The sequence below is a fragment of the Staurois parvus genome, unplaced genomic scaffold (assembly GCF_062004578.1).
Source record: "Staurois parvus isolate SC_StPar_1 unplaced genomic scaffold, SC_StPar_1.0 ptg000610l, whole genome shotgun sequence".
NCBI lineage: Eukaryota > Metazoa > Chordata > Amphibia > Anura > Ranidae > Staurois > Staurois parvus.
Window position 1 is genome coordinate 563,520 of NW_028318406.1, and position 18,028 is coordinate 581,547.

An 18,028-nucleotide genomic window follows, 5' to 3' on the forward strand; every position below is an offset into this window, starting at 1 on the left:
TCTTTGTTTTGATGATTTGAGATACATATAAAGGGAGTGTATGCATATGGCGGTGGGGAACACTTTGGCCGCTTATGATTGGCTCAGTGCAACCAGTACAATGACAGCCTCCTGGCAGGCTGTCTCACATGGGTTTGGACTATTATCCGAATGTGCCCGAGCTCATCCTTGATCATAACTTACACTTGTAGTCTCTGCTCTCAGTGCATCTAAATGGGTGGGAGAGCAGAATGATTTGTAGACACAGGCAGAAAGCAAATAAATGCAGATGAGGATCTCTGGAACAATTCTAAGGTATTTATGGGGACCAAATTTACACAGAAGTTTAATGAAACAATAGGGAATTGATACGTAAAGCATATGTATTTTTGTTTTTTTTTGTTTTTTTGCTGTAGTTACACTTTATTCTTCAATAATACCCTGAAGCTTTGTAGTTTTGTCTTTCTAGCTTCCCTCTGCTTAGAATATGTTCTGTTTTCATCAAGTCTGGCATGAGAGAAATACAGTATAAAGGCTGCCATTGCTCTCTTTCTGAAGTGCTAGGTCCTTTGCTTCAGTGATTGAAAAAGTAATGAAACATGGGAAAGTCAGGTAATTCAGAAAGAGGTCAGTGATGGCAGACTTCGTTTCTTTCAGTATAGGTTTCCTTTCATTGGTGCAATATTACTTTTGGCCACTGGATGGCGATCTGTAACAGAAGTGGCTGCAGGGAGTGTCCTATGCAGTGGTTTCTCATTATCAATAGACATTGGGGTTTATTTACTAAACCTGGAGAGTGCAAAATCTGGGTCAGCTTTCATTGAACAAGCTGGAGTTAGAAGCTGATTGGATACCATGCTGCACCAGATGATGCACTCTCCAGTTTTAGTAAATTAGCCCCATTGCCTTAAATGCAGGCACCTTTGTTATAAATAGCACACAATGTTACAAATGTCCTCTGGTTTTCATATTTTTAATTTATAGTATTGGTGGATTATATTTTTGCTTCATATACAAGTGCTATTCATCATTTTGTGTAATCTCTAGCAGAAATAAAATCTCCTAAATTGTTTCACACCTCGGTTATTATTATTATACAGTATTTATAAATCGCCAATAGTTCGCTCAGCGCTGTACATTACAAAGGGGGACAGAACAGTAACAATATGCAAAACATGAGGGGATTGAGGGCCCTCCTCTTTTGAGCTTACAATCTAGGAGGGAGGGGATGGTGGCACAGGAGGAGAAAGCTGTGGGGGATGGAGTGGTAGGAAGAGTGAAGGTCATCGGCAAGTTAGCAGGGGGTGGGGTAGGCTTCCCTGAAGAGATGGGTTTTCAGGGTGCGCCTAAAGGAGAAGAGAGTAGGTGATAATCTGATGGGTTGGGGCAGGGAGTTCCAGAGGATGGGTGACACCCTGGAGAAGTCCTGGAGACGGGCATGGGAGGAGGAGACCAGAGAACTAGAGAGAAGAAGGTCTTGTGAGGAGCGGAGTGTGCGTGCTGGGTGGTACTTGGATATTAGGTCGGTGATGTAGTTCGGAGCAGTATGGTGGACAGCTTTGTATGTCAGTGTTAGGATTTTGAATTTGATCCGTTACACAATCGGAAGCCAGTGGAGGGATTGGCAGAGGGGGGTGGCGGAGATGGAGCGGTTGGAAAGGTGAATGAGTCTGGCAGCCGTATTCAGGATCGACTGAAGCGGGGATAGCCAGCGGCGAGGCAGGCCAGTGAGGAGGGAGTTGCAGTAGTCGAGTCGTGATATGATGAGGGAGTGGATGAGCTGTTTAGTGTTTTCTGGGGTTAGGAACGTGCAGATTTTGGCGATGTTGCGGAGGTGGAGTCAGCATGAGTTTGTTAAAGATTGGACTTGGGGCTGGAAGGATAGGTTGGAGTCCAGAATGACACCAAGTACTCTAGCCTGCGGGGCGGGTTTGATGGTGGCGTTGATTGGACATGATAGAGAAGTTAATGGGGGGTGGGGTCCGGGCTGGGGGGAAGACAAGAAACTCGGTTTTGGAGAGGTTCAGTTTAAGGAAGTGGAGCGACATCCAGTCTGATATGTCACTCAGTAGGTGTGTGATTCGGGCGGAGACTGAGGGGGTGAGGTGGGGGGTTGAGAGATAGATTTGTGTGTCGTCGGCATATAGGTGGCAGTTGAAGCCGTGAGAGTGTATGAATTGGCCAAGGGAGGAGGTGTAGATGGAGAAGAGAAGGGGCCCGAGGACGGAGCCTTGAGGGACCCCAACAGAGAGGGGGAGTGAGGGGGAGGTGGTAGCATTATAGGTAATGCTGAAAGAGCGTTGTGACAGGTAGGATGAGAGCCAGGAGAGAGCAGAATCTCTGAGGCTGAGGGAGTCTAGTTTTTTGAGGAGGAGGGGGTGGTCGACTGTGTCGAAGGCCGCGGAGAGGTCAAGGAGTAGGAGCACTGAATAGTGGCCATTAGCTTTGGCGGTTAGCAGGTCGTTGGAGAGTTTGAGTAAGGAAGTTTCGGTGGAGTGTAGGGGACGGAAGCTGGACTGTAGGGGATCGAGGAGGTTGTTGTCGTTGAGGTGAGAGCTTTGGCGGGTGTAGACTAGGCGCTCGAGGAGTTTGGATGTGAATGGGAGCAGGTTATGTCATTCTGGGTAACAACAGGCTCATGTGCATGACATAATATTAAATAAAGTATGGAGATTAGACTACCCATAAGGGAAAATTTCCTCCAAGACACTTGCAAAAGCAGTGAAATGTTTTCAACAATAATCTAGTTGAGTTTGGTTTACTGGCACATGATGTGCTATAACCTGAATGATGGACACATTTATAGACACACTCCTAAATTCCTCATTTACACTCTAGCTACGCACACACACCCAACCTCCACCTCCACCACCGACCTGCATTCCCCTCCATTATACAAGGATCCAGAAGGCATGTCAGAGATCTATAACTAAAAATGATTCTAGTGCCTAAAGATAGAACCGCCTGTGTTTCCCTTATACATAACAATTAAAGCAGTATTAAACTCAAAAACAAACATTCATTATATTGCAGCTTTTTTCCTTAGGCTTTTTTCCTTTATTTTCATCTAGTGATCTGGTCACTTAGTCTGTTTTTCAAAAGAACAAGCTCTCTTGCAAATGTAGCAGTTAGAGTGTTTGGTTTTGACAAACCATTTACTACTGACAGCGGTGCAATCAATGATCAGCTTTTATTTATTCATGTAAAACCTTCATCCCAAAAGGAAAAAAAAACTGTTGCTGTAACTGCTTTTGTAACTGCAGTGTGAGTTTGGCTTCAGTTTGTTAGTGTATCTAAATCTTCTAGTCCATATAACAACCCCCCCTTCTTTATCAGATTAACAATGCTGCTGTCTGCTGTGCCCCTTCATCCAGAATGGGGGCACTCTAACACAGGAGGTGTGTTAATGGCCAGATCACAAGTTGAAAACCGAGGTAAAAAAGCCTAAAAAGGGGGGCGCTCGTGAGCAGCAGCCAGGATGGCTGCCTATTAATTCACTGTCTCGGCCACCGGACAAATCGGCCGATTTCTGACCCTCAGGGGGGGTCCCTCCGCTTCCTACCTGTCCCCCTGTCCTTCTAGCACCCTGATGGGGAAAAAAACCCCGGCTGCCCGCACCTCCAGTGTCCGACGGACCGTTCGGGAGGTTGCGGCCTACCCGCCGGAGATCGCGGGTGAAGCCGCGGCCTCGATTTTGGGCCGGCCGCCGGAGGCTTCCAGGACCCCGGCCGCGGATTTGCGGTTTTCGCCCGGGACAACAGCTGAAGCCCTGGCTGCAAGTTTGGGTCCCCTGCCATCACTACCTGCAGGTGAGATGGATCCTGGCAGTGGGGAGGACCTGGATCCCGAGCCATCCCGGCAGTCGCACATTCCATCCCTGCGGGATGCCGAGCTCCTGCGCCGCTTTAAAACTATGTTGCAATCAGAATTGTCCTCCGCTACCTCCAAGCTGGCCGACCGTCTTTCGCGGGAAATTCGGGATTTGGGCAATCGGACGAATGATCTCGAAGATAAAATGGACGCTGCTGCCACGGTCATTGAAAATCACGAACAGGACCTGTGCGACCTTAAGAAGGAATTGGCGGACGCACTACTGCGGCTTGAGGATTTCGAAAACCGTTCCCGCCGTGGCAATTTGCGGTTAAGGGGTATTCCGGAAATGGTCACGGATCTTACCTCCACTGCTACTGCTCTGTTTCAGGAGCTGACACCCGCTATTCCCATTGACCGGCTCGAATTTGACCGCATACATCGTTCTTTGGGCCCCAGACGACCGGATGGGCCCCCGAGGGACATTATCATCAAGTTTACTTATTACCGCACTAAGGAAACTATCCTCTTGGCGGCCAGAAATAACCCTGATCTTAGCTTCCAGGGGCACCGCTACCAGCTTTTCGCAGACCTCTCTCAGACCACTCTCCAGAAGCGACGCCAGTTGAAGCCCTTCACTTCGGTCCTGGTGAAACACAGAATTAAATATGCTTGGGGCTTTCCGTTCCGCCTCACCTTCACCTACCAGGGCCGCAGTCATTCTGTGGCTACGCCGGAGGAGGCCCATTCTCTCTTGGAATCTCTACATCTTCTCTCGCCGGAAGCTGCTGATCGGAGCCCGGCTCATTCATCTGGATCCTCGGCAAGGCCGCCCGCTCTGGGCCGCATCTGGGAGCGGTCGTCCACCAGGAGGGGGGCTCTCCCTCAGACCCCTTCGCGATCAAGTCCTTCCTGTTCTTCTCCAGGCTGAAGATGCGCCTTGGAACTCCCACATATTGTCTCACCGAGGGACTACCCTGACGAGATCGTGAGTTTGGCCCTTAGGGCCTCCCCGGTTTGTCAACATTCTAGGTTGAGACTGCTCCGGCTTGCCCTTTTGGGTTTCATCCCGGGTTGGGGGGGGTCTCTGCCTGGACTTAGGAATCGGGACTTTTTGCTGCCGCAGCCTGTTTTGGGTCCATGTGATGGTGCTTGGGTCTACGTTTGTGGCATTGGGTGATGGTTCCCTTGGGCTCCGGGGTGGGAGGTTGACCCGGTGGGCCTGGTTGGGTGGAGGGGGGTTGGCCCCTGTGGTTCTCCGGGTTTCTATGGGGAGGTTGTCGCGGAGGTTCCTGCTCCTGGGACTTTTAGTTTATTAAGATTTACTATATTCTATTATGTACATTGCCTTTTTGCCCCCTGATGGCTTCTGTTTTGATGTTTCCATTTGCAGCCATTTGTCCGGTGGTAGAGTTACCCCTAACTGTATCCTTCATGTGTAGGATGCACGTCACCATTGGTGTGACACGATTGCACTGTTGTGTATACTTTTTGTGTCTTTTTCCTTTTTTCTTTCTTTGTTCTTCTCTTTTTCTCTGTTTTTTTTTGTTTTTGTTTTCTGCAGGGTTCCGGGACGCCATGGTCCGATCGCCATTGGGAGTGGAAATTGCTGGCTGCTTTGGGCTTTTTTCTGCTGAGCGTGTTGCGTTGATACCGCCATGGCCTCACCCCTTTTGAAAATATATTCACATAATGTTCAAGGCTTCAATTCGCCTCAGAAGCGGGCTAAAGTTTTTCATCATCTCAAGTCACAACAAATTGATGTGGTATGTCTACAGGAGACCAGGTTTTCTCAGTCCTCCGCTCCGCGTTATCTTTCACCTCACTATCCCATCTTTTACACGGCCTCGGCTCCTGAGAAGCGTCGGGGTGTTCTGATAGCTTTTAAACGCAATCTCCCCTTTGTCTGTGCTCGGAATATAGCGGACCCCACGGGCAGGTATTTGCTTCTGCAAGGCACCCTCTGGGACCAGGAGGTTACCTTTGTCTCTTACTACGCGCCTAACCGTTTCCAGCATAAATTCTTTTCACATCTTTGCACCATTATTTCTCGACACTCTAAGGGTCTTCTTCTTGTTATGGGGGATTCGAATGTTACCTTGGATTCCACACTGGATAGGCGCTACGCACAAGGAGCGACCCCCTCTCATGACTTGGTGCTGGAGGCACGTATGCGCTCTCTTTTGCGGACAGCGGGGTTAGCGGACGTCTGGAGGGAACTTCATCCAACTGAACGCGACTTTACGTTCTATTCTAACCCTCATGACAGTTTTTGTAGAATTGATCATATATTCATGCAGGTCCAGCAACTCCCCTCGGTCCGGCGGATAACTATTCCCTCCTCACCCTGGTCAGACCATGATCCTTTGGTACTCCTCCTTGCTCTTTCTGGGTCAGAACGACGCCCTTTTCATTGGCGCATCAATGACTCTTTACTGACCACTCAGGCTACCTGCCAAGAAATAGAATTCTTCTTACGGACATACTTTACGGAAAACTCGGGATCGGTCTCTTCAGCAGTGCCCCTATGGGAAGCGCATAAGGCCACGGTGCGGGGTCATGTTATACAGCTGGCTGCGATCCGGAAGCGGGAGCGGGAACGTCGACTCTCGGAGCTTCATTCTCTCCTGGCCTCTGCGGATGCGCGTTGGAAGTCATCTCCATCCGTGGCCCATAAACGCGCTCGGGACGCTCTGGCGACAGAATTGGACCTCCTTGCCTCTTCGGAGGCGGAACGGGCCTTGCGTTGGACCAAACATAAATTCTATTCGTGTGCTAATAAGCCCGGTCCCATGCTAGCCAGGAAACTAAATTCTGTGGGGAAACCCCATAAACCGATTCGGCTTCGACTTTCCACGGGTGGCTGTACTTCTAATCCCCAGCAGATTGTTTCCCGATTCTCGGACTTCCTTTCGCGCCTCTATGCTGCCCCAGATCCCTTCCCTGTGGCCCAGGCAGAGGCATTCTTTCAGGACCTCCATCTTCCTGGATTAACCGAGGCAGCACAGGCGGCCCTCAACGCAGGTGTCACCGTACCGGAAGTGCTACAAGCAATCAAATCTTTACGGTCCACCACGGCCCCAGGTCCAGACGGCTTCTCCGGTCTCTATTATAAAAAATTCTCAGCCCTTTTGGCACCCTTTTTAGCTGCCTACTTTAATGAGTTACGACAGGGCTCCTTGCCCTCTCCGGACGCACTTAGGGCACATATCTCTATGATTCCTAAGACGACCGATGATGTCCAGGAACCGCAAGCCTTCCGGCCCATCTCTCTTCTTAATGAAGACTTGAAAATATTGGGCAAGATCCTTAGTTTTCGCATCAATAAATATTTGTGTAGCCTGGTCCACAGGGACCAAGTAGGGTTCGTCCCCGGGAGGCAGGCGGGTGATAACGTCCGTAAGGTGGTCCATCTTATACATTTTCTGCAACAACGGAAAATCCCAGGATTCTTACTGTCCTTGGACATATATAAAGCTTTTGATTCTCTATCCTGGGAATATCTGCGGTTTGTGCTGTCTCGCTGGGGTTTTGGGGATTCTATTCTCTCATGGATTCAAGCCTTGTATTCCTTTCCTTCGGCTTCCGTTAAATACGCTGGATATTTCTCGGATCCCTTTCCTGTTGGGCGAGGGACGAGGCAGGGCTGCCCACTGTCCCCGGCACTCTTTGTCCTGGCGCTTGAGCCACTGGCTTTAGCGCTCCGGACCGACTGCAATGTATCGGGGGTTCCATACGCGGGACAGGAGTTTAAGCTGAGCCTCTTTGCGGACGATGCCCTCTTGACCCTTACTAATCCTCTGACGACGCTTCCTAATTTGCAACGGGTTCTTGAGCGCTTTTCCTTGATCTCGGGTCTACGTATTAATTTGGATAAAACCGTTGCTCTCAATATTACTTTGGCTTCAGATTTGGTTTCACGCCTACAATCCCATTTCCCTTACCGGTGGGCTTCCTCTTCTCTTGAATACTTGGGCATTCGCTTGACCCCCACCTATGACTCCCTTTTTGCTGCAAATTATTATCCTTTGCTTAGCTCCTTATCTTCTCTTATGCATTCCTGGCAATTTCCGCACCTGTCTTGGATAGGACGGGTTCACTCAGTGAAAATGACCATCTTGCCGAAATTGTTATATTATTTTCGCACCCTCCCAGTGCGGGTTCCCCCTCATTTTCTTCGGTTGCTTCAGGCGAAGTTTATGCGTTTTATCTGGGCCAATAAGCATCCCAGAGTTTCTAGAAATACGCTCTTTGCTCATAGACTCCAAGGTGGTCTTGGGGTACCCAATGTAACTAAGTATTATCAGGCGAGCCAAATTGCCCCGCTGTCTATGTTGCACGCTTCCTCCGACGTTCCTCTCTGGGTCCTGCTGGAACTACCTAATTGTGCCCCTATCGCACTATCGACACTTCTATGGCTTCCCCCTGCCCTGCGCCCTACGGTGCTGAGTCCGATGTTGCTCCATGGCCTACGAGTCTGGGACTCGGTACGTTACTCCAGTGGTCTGATGTCGCCTTTCTTGCCCTTGCTTCCAATCGTTAATAATCCTCTTTTCCCGCCGGGTCTAGATCACCCGAGGGCATTTTCTTGGTGGGTGGCTCATGGTTTCTCACAGGTGCAACACTTTTTGATTTTTCGGTCCTTTCCCACCTGGAATGTCCTCCGGGAGTCTCGGGATGTTCCCCCAGCGGAATTTTTTCGGTACCTTCAATTGCGGCACTGGCTGCTCTCGCTGAGGGCCACTTCTGCTTTCCCATATCAGAAATCTGCCTTTGAACGGCTTTGCCAACAGCGTCCGGGCGCCCCGGGCCTTATCTCCCTTCTTTACGCAGCCTTGAACAGATGCTCGTCGCACACTTCTCTTTCATATGTAGTTCAGTGGGAACGCGACCTGGGAGTGGCTGTGGATCCGGAGGACTGGCATAAAGCCTGGTCACTCATAGCTAAATGTTCGTTTAATACGACCACGCTGGAAGCAGCCTATAAGGTATTGTTTCGTTGGTATTGGGTGCCGGCTCGTTTGGCCCAGGCTAACCCTGCCTGTAGTGATCGATGTTTTCGGGGTTGTGGCCATCGTGGCGATGTACTGCATATCTGGTGGTCATGCCCGAGGTTGGTTCGTTTTTGGTCTCGTGTGTTTGGCCTCCTTTTCACTTTGTTTCATCTCTCCATACGCCGTGATGCTCGGTATGCTTTGCTTCATTGCCCCATACCGGGCCTCTTGGCTCGTCAGCAGCGGTTGGCTTCCTATTTGTTTTTATCGGCCACTAGGACAATTGCCCAGGCCTGGAAGAGTCCGTTTGTACTTTTTCAGGGGGTGCGGGATCGTATGACTACTATGATGCTCAATGAACAGATGTCGAGTATATGCAACGACTCTCAACATAAATTTTTGACAATATGGGAGCCGTGGTTGCAATATGCCTTTCCCACGCTCCCCCCTGCCAGTGTAGGGAGGTGAAGGAGTTTTGTATTGGCGCTCATGGACCCTTGCTCTTTGGTGTGTGTTTTTTTTTGTTTTGTTTTTTTTTTTTGTTTTTTTTTCTTTTTTCTCTTTCTTTCTTCTCTGCTTTTCTTCTTTCCTTTTCTGTTTGTTTTGATGTGACAGTGGACAGCTGTCTTTAGGTGCGATAATCTGAGTTTCACTGATGTTATTGTAACCTATGTGCCATTGATAGCCCCTGCGCGGGCATACGTTTTGCCTTATTGGAATTAGAGCGTTGTCTGCTCTATTATGCATTTTCTATCGGTGCAATTGATAGCCCCTGCGTGGGCGTGTTTTGTTGCCTCTGTTGCCTCTGTTTTATACTGTTTAAAATTAATAAAAACCATTGAAATACAAAAAGCCTAAAAAAAGAAAACCAATGCAGCCACCACTTCTAAGTATTAGTAAACTGTAATATATTACATTTTTGGTTTTGCGTTTCATACTGCTTTTATTGACTATCTAGTTTCACTTTCCTGTCTGCACTGGAAAATCTAGCTAAGATTTGGCTTAGTTATTATGAGCAACAGACAATTCAAGCTGATAATCTGATACAGTGGCAGTTGTTTTTTTCTTTCCAGAAGACTAGAGTTGGCTATTAGTATGATGAAAGCGATATTAAAGCCAAAACCAAAAATGTGATATATTGCAATTTATTATTTTTCTTTTTTTAGGCCTTTTTTCCTGCTGTTTTCACCTGGTGATCTGGTCACTAAAGCCAGTCATAGACAGTTTGATCCATGTATGGGCAGGCTGAATGATCGATCAATCAATTTGGGTACAGCCATCCTGTCTGATTTTACATGCAATTATTGCTAGCAGCTATCATAGCCACTAGCAGTAATCAGTGTGTTCTTCCGGCAGGGATGGCTCCGCCCCCACCCCACCCCCACCAGGAGAACACAATGGCTCCACGGGAGGGATTCCCCCATCAACACTATTCGTGTTGAAGGGGGAATCAAGCGGTTTTTCCAGTCGTTGCAGGAAAGAAAAACGCTCCGTCTGTGGCCGGCTTTAAACATTTCCTGACTTAGTGTGCCTACACTCTGGTTGATGAAGGATCAGAGACACATTTGAGTAGCAGCATTGTTAATCTGGGGAGAGGCGTGTTAGATGTACTAGCAGATTTAGATACAGTTACAAATTGAAGCCAAACTCTAGCCAACACTGCAGTTACAGTACCAGTTGTTTTTTTTTTTTTTTGGGGGGGGGGGAGGGAATAAAGGTTTTACATTAATAAATAGCTCAGCACCCCTGTCAGTGTTACAGGGTTTGTCTTAACATCATAAACTGCTAAATCTGCAGGACAGCTTGTTCTGTTGAAAAACAACAGATTTACTGACTAGATAACCAGATGAAGATAAAGGAAAGAAAGCCTAAAAAGAAAACTAACACAGTCATCACATTTAAGAATTGGTATGCTGCAATATAATTAAATGTTTGTTTTAAGGTGAATTTTGGGTGAAATCCATAAGAGAGGGAGGTCCCAGGCAGGGGCATTGCTTTGTATATGTCCTGAACAATAAAGTTTTATCACTCTAGAGATTTTGGTGTGCAGACGGTCCCTTTCTGTTTTGTAGTTATTGGCACAGCCTCACAGAAACAGAATAAATGACGGGACTATTCACATGTACCAATCAGATACAGCAGCTGATTCAGCTGAGTGCTGGGTCACTGATAAGAACACATCAAGCCCCTTCATATAGCCACAATTGTTTCACAAGACCACACACCAAATAAAATTAATCACAAAACAAATGAACACAAAATGGCTTCAGCTGGCTCTCCACCCATCAGGAAACCCCCTCTAATACATTTCATCCATATAGGGGCTTAATCATAGAGGCCTTTTATGTTTTGTGATTTCACTACATTGGTGTGTGGTCCTGGGAGACGTTTGTGCTTATTGGTTCAGTCTGTTTCATTTGTCATCATTTTGTAGACCTTTGCACCATTTTAGATGTGTGTTTTGTGTTATTCATTTTTCATAATCATTTTTCAGCCTAAACGACCTGCACAGAATCAACCTGCTAGACCCACAGTTGTAAAAGCACAAGTAGCAGATAGCGATGAGGAAGAGCTGCCCTGGTGCTGTATCTGTAATGAGGATGCCGTCCTGCGCTGCCACGGTTGTGATGATGATCTCTATTGTAAGAGATGTTTCAGGTACTCTTCTATCCACTATCACCATTCAAGTTTTGTTTACTGGAAATGCCACATTCTGTAATGCTATTGTTAAAAAGAAAATGTCAAATTCTGATTTATGGCCTTGGCTACTGAAGCCACTATTCCCTTCTTCACGATTAGGACTCATTAACACAGGTGTCTTCATCAGTACAGCCTTGTAGAGGGGCATGTTTATCGACCTAGGAGGGACAGATGGTCTATACAGTTGCATGCAACCAGCCTGTTGTCACAGGCTGACATTCGCTCAGATCTTCACTGATCTTCAGGCACTTCTGAGTGTACATCAGTGTTGGACCAATGCACGACTCTCAGCACAGTCTGCCTGTGTTCAGAGTTGTACATTGGTCCTCCATGGATGCACACTTAGGAATGTGCTTGAAGTTCAGTGAATATCTGAGCAACTGTCAGCCTGTCAATGATTTTAACAGGCTTGCTGCATAGACCACCTGTGCCTCCTGGCTGATTAAACATGGCCCTCTGCATGGTTGTACTGATCAGTGTGTCCATGTGAATGAGCCCTTAATAGTTTTTTTTTTATTCCATATTAGTGTTGATAATGTTTTAAATTTTTATCAGGCAAGTAACCTTCATTATTCATTTTACTGCTGTTTTAGGGAGGGACATGACAAGTTTGACAAGAAGGAGCATCAGACATCCATATATCGCCCACCACAGAAGAAAAAAGGGAGATAGTATTATTTATGTTTCCAGGACTTCACCTGTGCTTTCTGAGAGGTTTTCTACAGATGTACAGCATGTGCCTTCTGTTCCTTATATTGTTCTGCGTGTCTGTAGCCTGCAAAATGTTCACATATGTATTTATTTCTTGTTTCATTGTAACTTTTCTTTCTTTTTTGGAATAATTCCCATCCTTTAAACAAATCCTGTTGTCAAATTAAAAATTGTTGGTAAAAGCACACAAAAATCATATATTTCAAATGCTTACCTGCAGCATTTTTCCTTTCCATAAATTATTTTTTATTCGTTTGCAAAGTGCCTTTGAACTTGCTAGAAAATTTGACTACTCTAGGAAGGTGTATTCTCTAGAACAGCCTTGTCCCTCTTTGCATGTCTCAGCCATTTTCTTTTCCGGGAGTGTCTAATTGCTCTCTATGCTGACCCAGCTACTTTGTTGCTCTCTTCACTTCTCTACATAATTTTTGATTTAGCTGCTGGGCGAGGAGTGAAGGGGAATACTATATAGTGTCAATTGAGTTACAGCTCGGAATCTGTTGTGGTTGCTCGCATCACATCCAGGATGGTAGAGCTCTGCATTAGTCTTCGGTCAGTTATAAGGTTTACATAAGGGGGCTTTTACAGGTAAGTAATATGCATGAGATACTGTATGTCAAATGCACATATAGTCTTGTGTCAAACGTTTTGTTGAAATTGATGGTCTCTATAAAAAGACACTCAAGTTAAAGTATTGTGGCATAAAGAAAGGCTTGAAAATTAATTCAAAATCTGGAGATATGAACACTTTAGTATGGGTCAATTTGGTTAAAATTGATAATGTGTGTATCAGGATTACTTACTGAACACTTCTCTGCTGTTTCAGAATTATGCCAAGGCTAGGTATACTGTATAAGTATGGGGCCTAGTAACTGGGATCAACCTAGATTGATTTCAAGATGGGAGGACTAGGAGCTCTATGCTTATATTGTAGTAAATAATATGTGCTGAGAGAAATACAGTGGCTTCCATTGCTTTTTTTTTTCCTTCTGAAAATAAGCATCTGGATGTCATGCCTCAAACTTGCCTTATGTTAGAGGATTGCCATTGTTAGTCAGTGATCTCTCTTTTTTTTGTAGCTGTAAGGGACCAATAATGGTTTTGGGTCAGCTGTATTTTAGTTGTTTATATATTTTAATCCATTTTATAAATACAATTCATAAATTTAAAACATGACAAAGGATTCCCAGAGCATTATGAGTCTGCTAGTCGGCTAAAGCATGGCAGATGCTTCGTGCTTTTGTTTTGCCTTACTGAAACTTTTGAATTAGGCTTTCTGAAAGGGACAAGTCACTGTGAAGAGTAATTGTTCTGATGATTTGTGTGTGTGTATCAAATTCAGCATCAGCTATTGGGGTCTGTAAACAACAAGCAATCTGAGTGTCTGGAAAAGTTGCATAAAGCTCCACCTGTTGGCTTAGAAGGAGAATGCCAAAGATTAATACACATACTTACCCCCCTTCCCGCCGATGCAACATTTGTGAGCTGTCATGTGAAATCTTTCCCTAGTCTTCTTCCAGCCTCAGCACCTTTCGCAATCTTGATTGGCCGGCCTATGGTGATGTAACTTCTGCACATGCGCAAAGGAGTTAATTGATCTCAGCATGCTGAGAATGTACAGTAATGGGCATCTTAGTGTACATTCTAAAGAAGTTTGCAGGCCAGAAGATTTTATTTCAGAACAGACATAGTGGGGTTTATTTACTAAAGCTGGAGAGTCCAAAATCAGACTCCCTTCTGCATAGAAACCAATCGGCTTCTAACCTCAGCTTGTTCAATGAAGCTTTGGCAATGAAACCTGGAAGCTGATTGGTTTCTATGCAGAAGGGAGTCTGATTTTGGACTCTCCAGCTTTAGTAAATAAACCCCAGTATGTCTCTTTTGAAGTAAAAAAAACCCAAAACTTTCTGCTCACAATTTTTTTTTCTATAACTTATAAGGTATTCAAGCAGAGAATTAGAATGGCAACCCGGCTATTAGCATTTTTAGAAGCAGGTAAGCAGCAACAGTCTCCATAGTCTGTCAACACACTAATATGTAAACTTGATTACCTTAGATAATGTTAGTTACTGTTTCAGAATAAATTCTTAGTGATTATAGTCTAACCACGTACATTTTTAAAGCCCAGTTCCATGCAAAAAGTCAATTTTTGTCAGTAATTAGTGAACCTTTGTCAGAGTTGTGTGTTGTAATCATCTGGTCCCCTCACCACCCCTCTGTAGTTCATCAGCTGTTTGTGTAACCACAGTAGTGTGTGATACAGTGTGCCCCTCTTTCCTCCTTCATCACTACCTCTCTGCAGTAGGCAGGTGGGCATTCCATAACATGATGGGGAACTGCCCAAGGAACACCCATAAATTCACCCTCTAAGTCAGTCATATTTTGTGTACTCATAGGAAATTAAGTTTTCATTGTATGAGGAAGAGAAGCTAGCAAGTGACATGCGCTTCAGCGTTGAATCCTCCCATCAGTGCCAGAGGATGATAAATTATGTGCACATAGTGATGATATCACAGGAAAGGATTACATATCTTGGAAAGTAGTGTGTCCAATCACAAAATGCATGCAGCGTTTTTTATGGGGAAATATATAGTAATGATTCAGTAAGAAAGCAGATTAATCTTAAAGTTGGTCTTTAGATCTCAGCAATTACATTGAATATATATTTGAGTTTCTGAACAGTACAAAAAGAAAAGGGGGGGGGAGTAGATAATGAACAGCAACTCTACAATAGAGAAGTATATCACAGTATAAGTGTGTAAATGTAGGCAAACAAAGGTGATATCTGGAAGAGTCATCTTGGGGTGTAACTGAGTCCCCAGGGGCCTTGATAGAAAATCATGCCAGGCATGTACATCAATTAAAAACAAGCTATGGGCCCACCAGGGAACCAAGTGAGAAGTAGAGGGGGATTAGGACCAAACAAAAATGAGGGAGGGGAAGAAAGAGAAGAGGGGTGGAAAGAGGGGAAATGGATCCGGACTGACAAATTATGAGCTATGAATAAACTTATGTAAAGTGACAAAGAAAAACTATCCTGCCAAGGATGTGAGCTAAATATTGCAGGCCATCAGGGTCAGCAGAACAGATGTCCAAAGGATGGTGTCTAAGTCCCAAGAACATTGAGGGAGGAGCTCCCAACAAGAGCAGACTCTGAGAAAATCAATGAAGAAGCAGGTTTTTTTAATTTATGGAAGGTAGAATAATGCATCCATATGTACCACAAAGTGGTAAATTTGTCCCAAGTGTCCGTTTCTCTCACTTGCATCTCCTCCATCAGCAAGCAATTTAACTGTGAACCTGTAAACCAGTATCCATATAAAGTTCTCAAAAGTTTGCATACCTTTGGAGAATTGGTACTAGTATGTACCATTTTTAAAGAAAACATGAGTGAGCAGACAAAACACCTTTCTTTTATTTCTTATGGGATTCATATTCAACTGTAGGTCATACAGAATGGCACAATCAAAAAACAAAACATGGCAACAAATAAAATAACCTCTGTTCAAAAGTCTGTATACCCTTAGTTCCTAATACTGTGTATTACCCCCTTTAGGACCAATGACAGCGTGCAGTCTTTTGTGATAGTTGCCTATGAGGCCCCAAATTCTTGCAGATGGTATAGTTGCCCAATTATGTTGGCAAAATTCCTCCAGGTCATTCAGTGTCTTTGGCTGTCTTGCATGAACTGCCCGTTTGAGATCTCCCCAGAGTGGCTTGATGATATGCATGTCAGGAGTTTGTGATGGCCACTCCAGAACCTTCACCTTTTTTTGCTTCAACCACTAGAGGATCAACTTAACCTTGTGCTTAGGGTCATTGTTGTGCTGGAAAGTCCAAGAGCATCCCATGCCCAGCTTTCCTGCAGAAGAATGCAAATTGTCTGCCAGTATTTTCTGATAACATGCTGCATCTTGCCATAAATTTTCACAAGATTCCTTGTGCCCTTAGAACTCACACCCCCCAAAACATCAGTGGGCCACCACCATGCTTCACAGTGGGGATGGTATTCTTGTCGTTATAAGCCTTGTTGACCTTCTTCAAACATGGCGCTTATGGTTGTGTCTATAAAGCTCTATTTTGATCTCGTCACTCCAGATTACAGTGTGCCAGAAGCTGTGAGGCATGTCAAAATGTTGTTGGGCATAATAAAATCTGCCTTTTTATGTGGCATTGGAACAATAAAGGCTTCTTTCTGACAACTCAACCATGCAGCAATTTGTGTGTAAGTATTGACAGTTTGTACTCCTTGAAACAACCACGCAAACAATTCTTCTGGCAGTGGTGGCTGCAGTCTTTCTTGGTCTGCCTGACCTTGGCCTGGTATCAAGAGATCCCCAAATTTTCCACTTCTTACGTGATTGAACAGTACTAACTGGCATAGTCAAGGCTTTGAATATCTTTTCATATCCTTTTCCATCCTTATAACATTCCATGACCTTGTTACGCAGGTCTTTTCACAGTTCTTTTCTGCTTCCCATGGCTCAGTATCTAGCCTGACTATTGACTACACACAGACACTAACTGCAATTTAAAAAGCCACAGATATGGGAAATGAACCTTTAATTGCCATTTTAACTTGTGTGTGTGTCACCTTGTGTCTGTACCAAGGCAAAACATTCCAGGGTGTTTAAACTTTTGAACAGGGTCATTTGGGTGATTTCTGTTATCATTATGATTTAAAAAGAACTATGTGATAATAAATGGCTGCAAATGATCACTATCCTTAAAAAAGACAATTTTTGGGCATGATCAGTCATGTTTGCAATATCAATGCCAAAATTTAACAATTTCTGCCAGGGAATGCAAATGTTTGAGCGGAACTGTATGTGTACAGTATGTTTACAAACCTGACTCTTGATTCTAAGACCACATTCACATGGGCATCGAAATTCATGTGTCCAGATGTGTTGGGAGCTTGTTTCTAAAGGCATCTGGAAGCAGTGGCTCTAAAGGTTCAAGTTTTGTTACCTTTCTGCATTCTATGCAGGAAGCAGGGGCGGACTGACCATTTGGAAACTTGGGCACTGCCTGAAGACCCGGGGTCAGTAGGGGGCCCCATGAGATGCCCCTGGTACCTTTTTCATAGGCTTTTTTGAGTTTGGGCAAGGACACAGGGGCCCCATGATCCCCTATTGCCTGGGGGCCCCATGAGTTGTCAGTCCGCCCCTGGCAGGAAGGTAAAAAACCTCTGTGCAGCAGCCCCCCTAATACTTACCTAAGCCCCCTCTTGATCCAGCGATGTGCACTGGAGTTTTGGCTATCGCAGGACTCCCTGTCCTCATTGGCTGAGACAGAAGCAGGAGCCATTGGCTCCCACTGCTGTCAATCACAGCCAGTGAGAACAGAGAGGGGGAGGGGCCAAGCCGCAGCTCCGTGTGTGAATGGACACATGGAGCAACAGGTGCCCCCATAGCAAGCTGTTTGCTGTGGGGGCACCCAACAGGAGGGAGGGGCCAGGAGAGATGGAGAACCTGAAAAGAGGAGGATCCGGTCTGCTCTGTGCAAAACCACTGCACACAACAGGTAAGTATAGACAGGTTTGTTATTTAAAAAATTAGCCTTTAGAATCACTTTAATGCTTTGCTATGGCTGAATTCACATCTAACGGTATTCAGTCTTCCTGCTTTTACACAAACAAGAATTTTGTGTGTCCTGGGACTATTTAGTCTAGATTTTATGCAGCTAAACACTGGTAGATACAAGGGAAATGGATCAGGGAAGTGTAAAGTATGTTCATAATTCCCATATCGATTTGTCCTGCATAAACACATAAGGCCTGTGTGCAGGAGGCCTAAAAGGTTTTCACTTGCTTCCTTCCATTGCCTCTTGAA

General features: G+C 45.4%; 1 protein-coding gene across 3 annotated transcripts in view; it reads left to right on the top strand.

Annotated features, from left to right (window-relative positions):
• Positions 1-12,387, top strand: part of ZFYVE19 (zinc finger FYVE-type containing 19) — a 50,836-nt gene extending 38,449 nt beyond the window's left edge. For 2 of the 3 annotated variants that reach the window (XM_089693023.1, XM_089693024.1), the window contains 2 exons: positions 11,278-11,425; positions 12,077-12,387. In XM_089693023.1, the coding sequence (XP_089549149.1) occupies positions 11,278-11,425; positions 12,077-12,339 (411 nt within the window). In that variant the 3' untranslated portion in view covers positions 12,340-12,387. Of the gene's footprint in view, positions 1-11,277; positions 11,442-12,076 lie in introns of all 3 variants that reach the window. The other variant, XM_089693025.1, reaches the window with a different exon arrangement.
• The last annotated feature ends 5,641 nt before the right edge of the window (positions 12,388-18,028 follow it).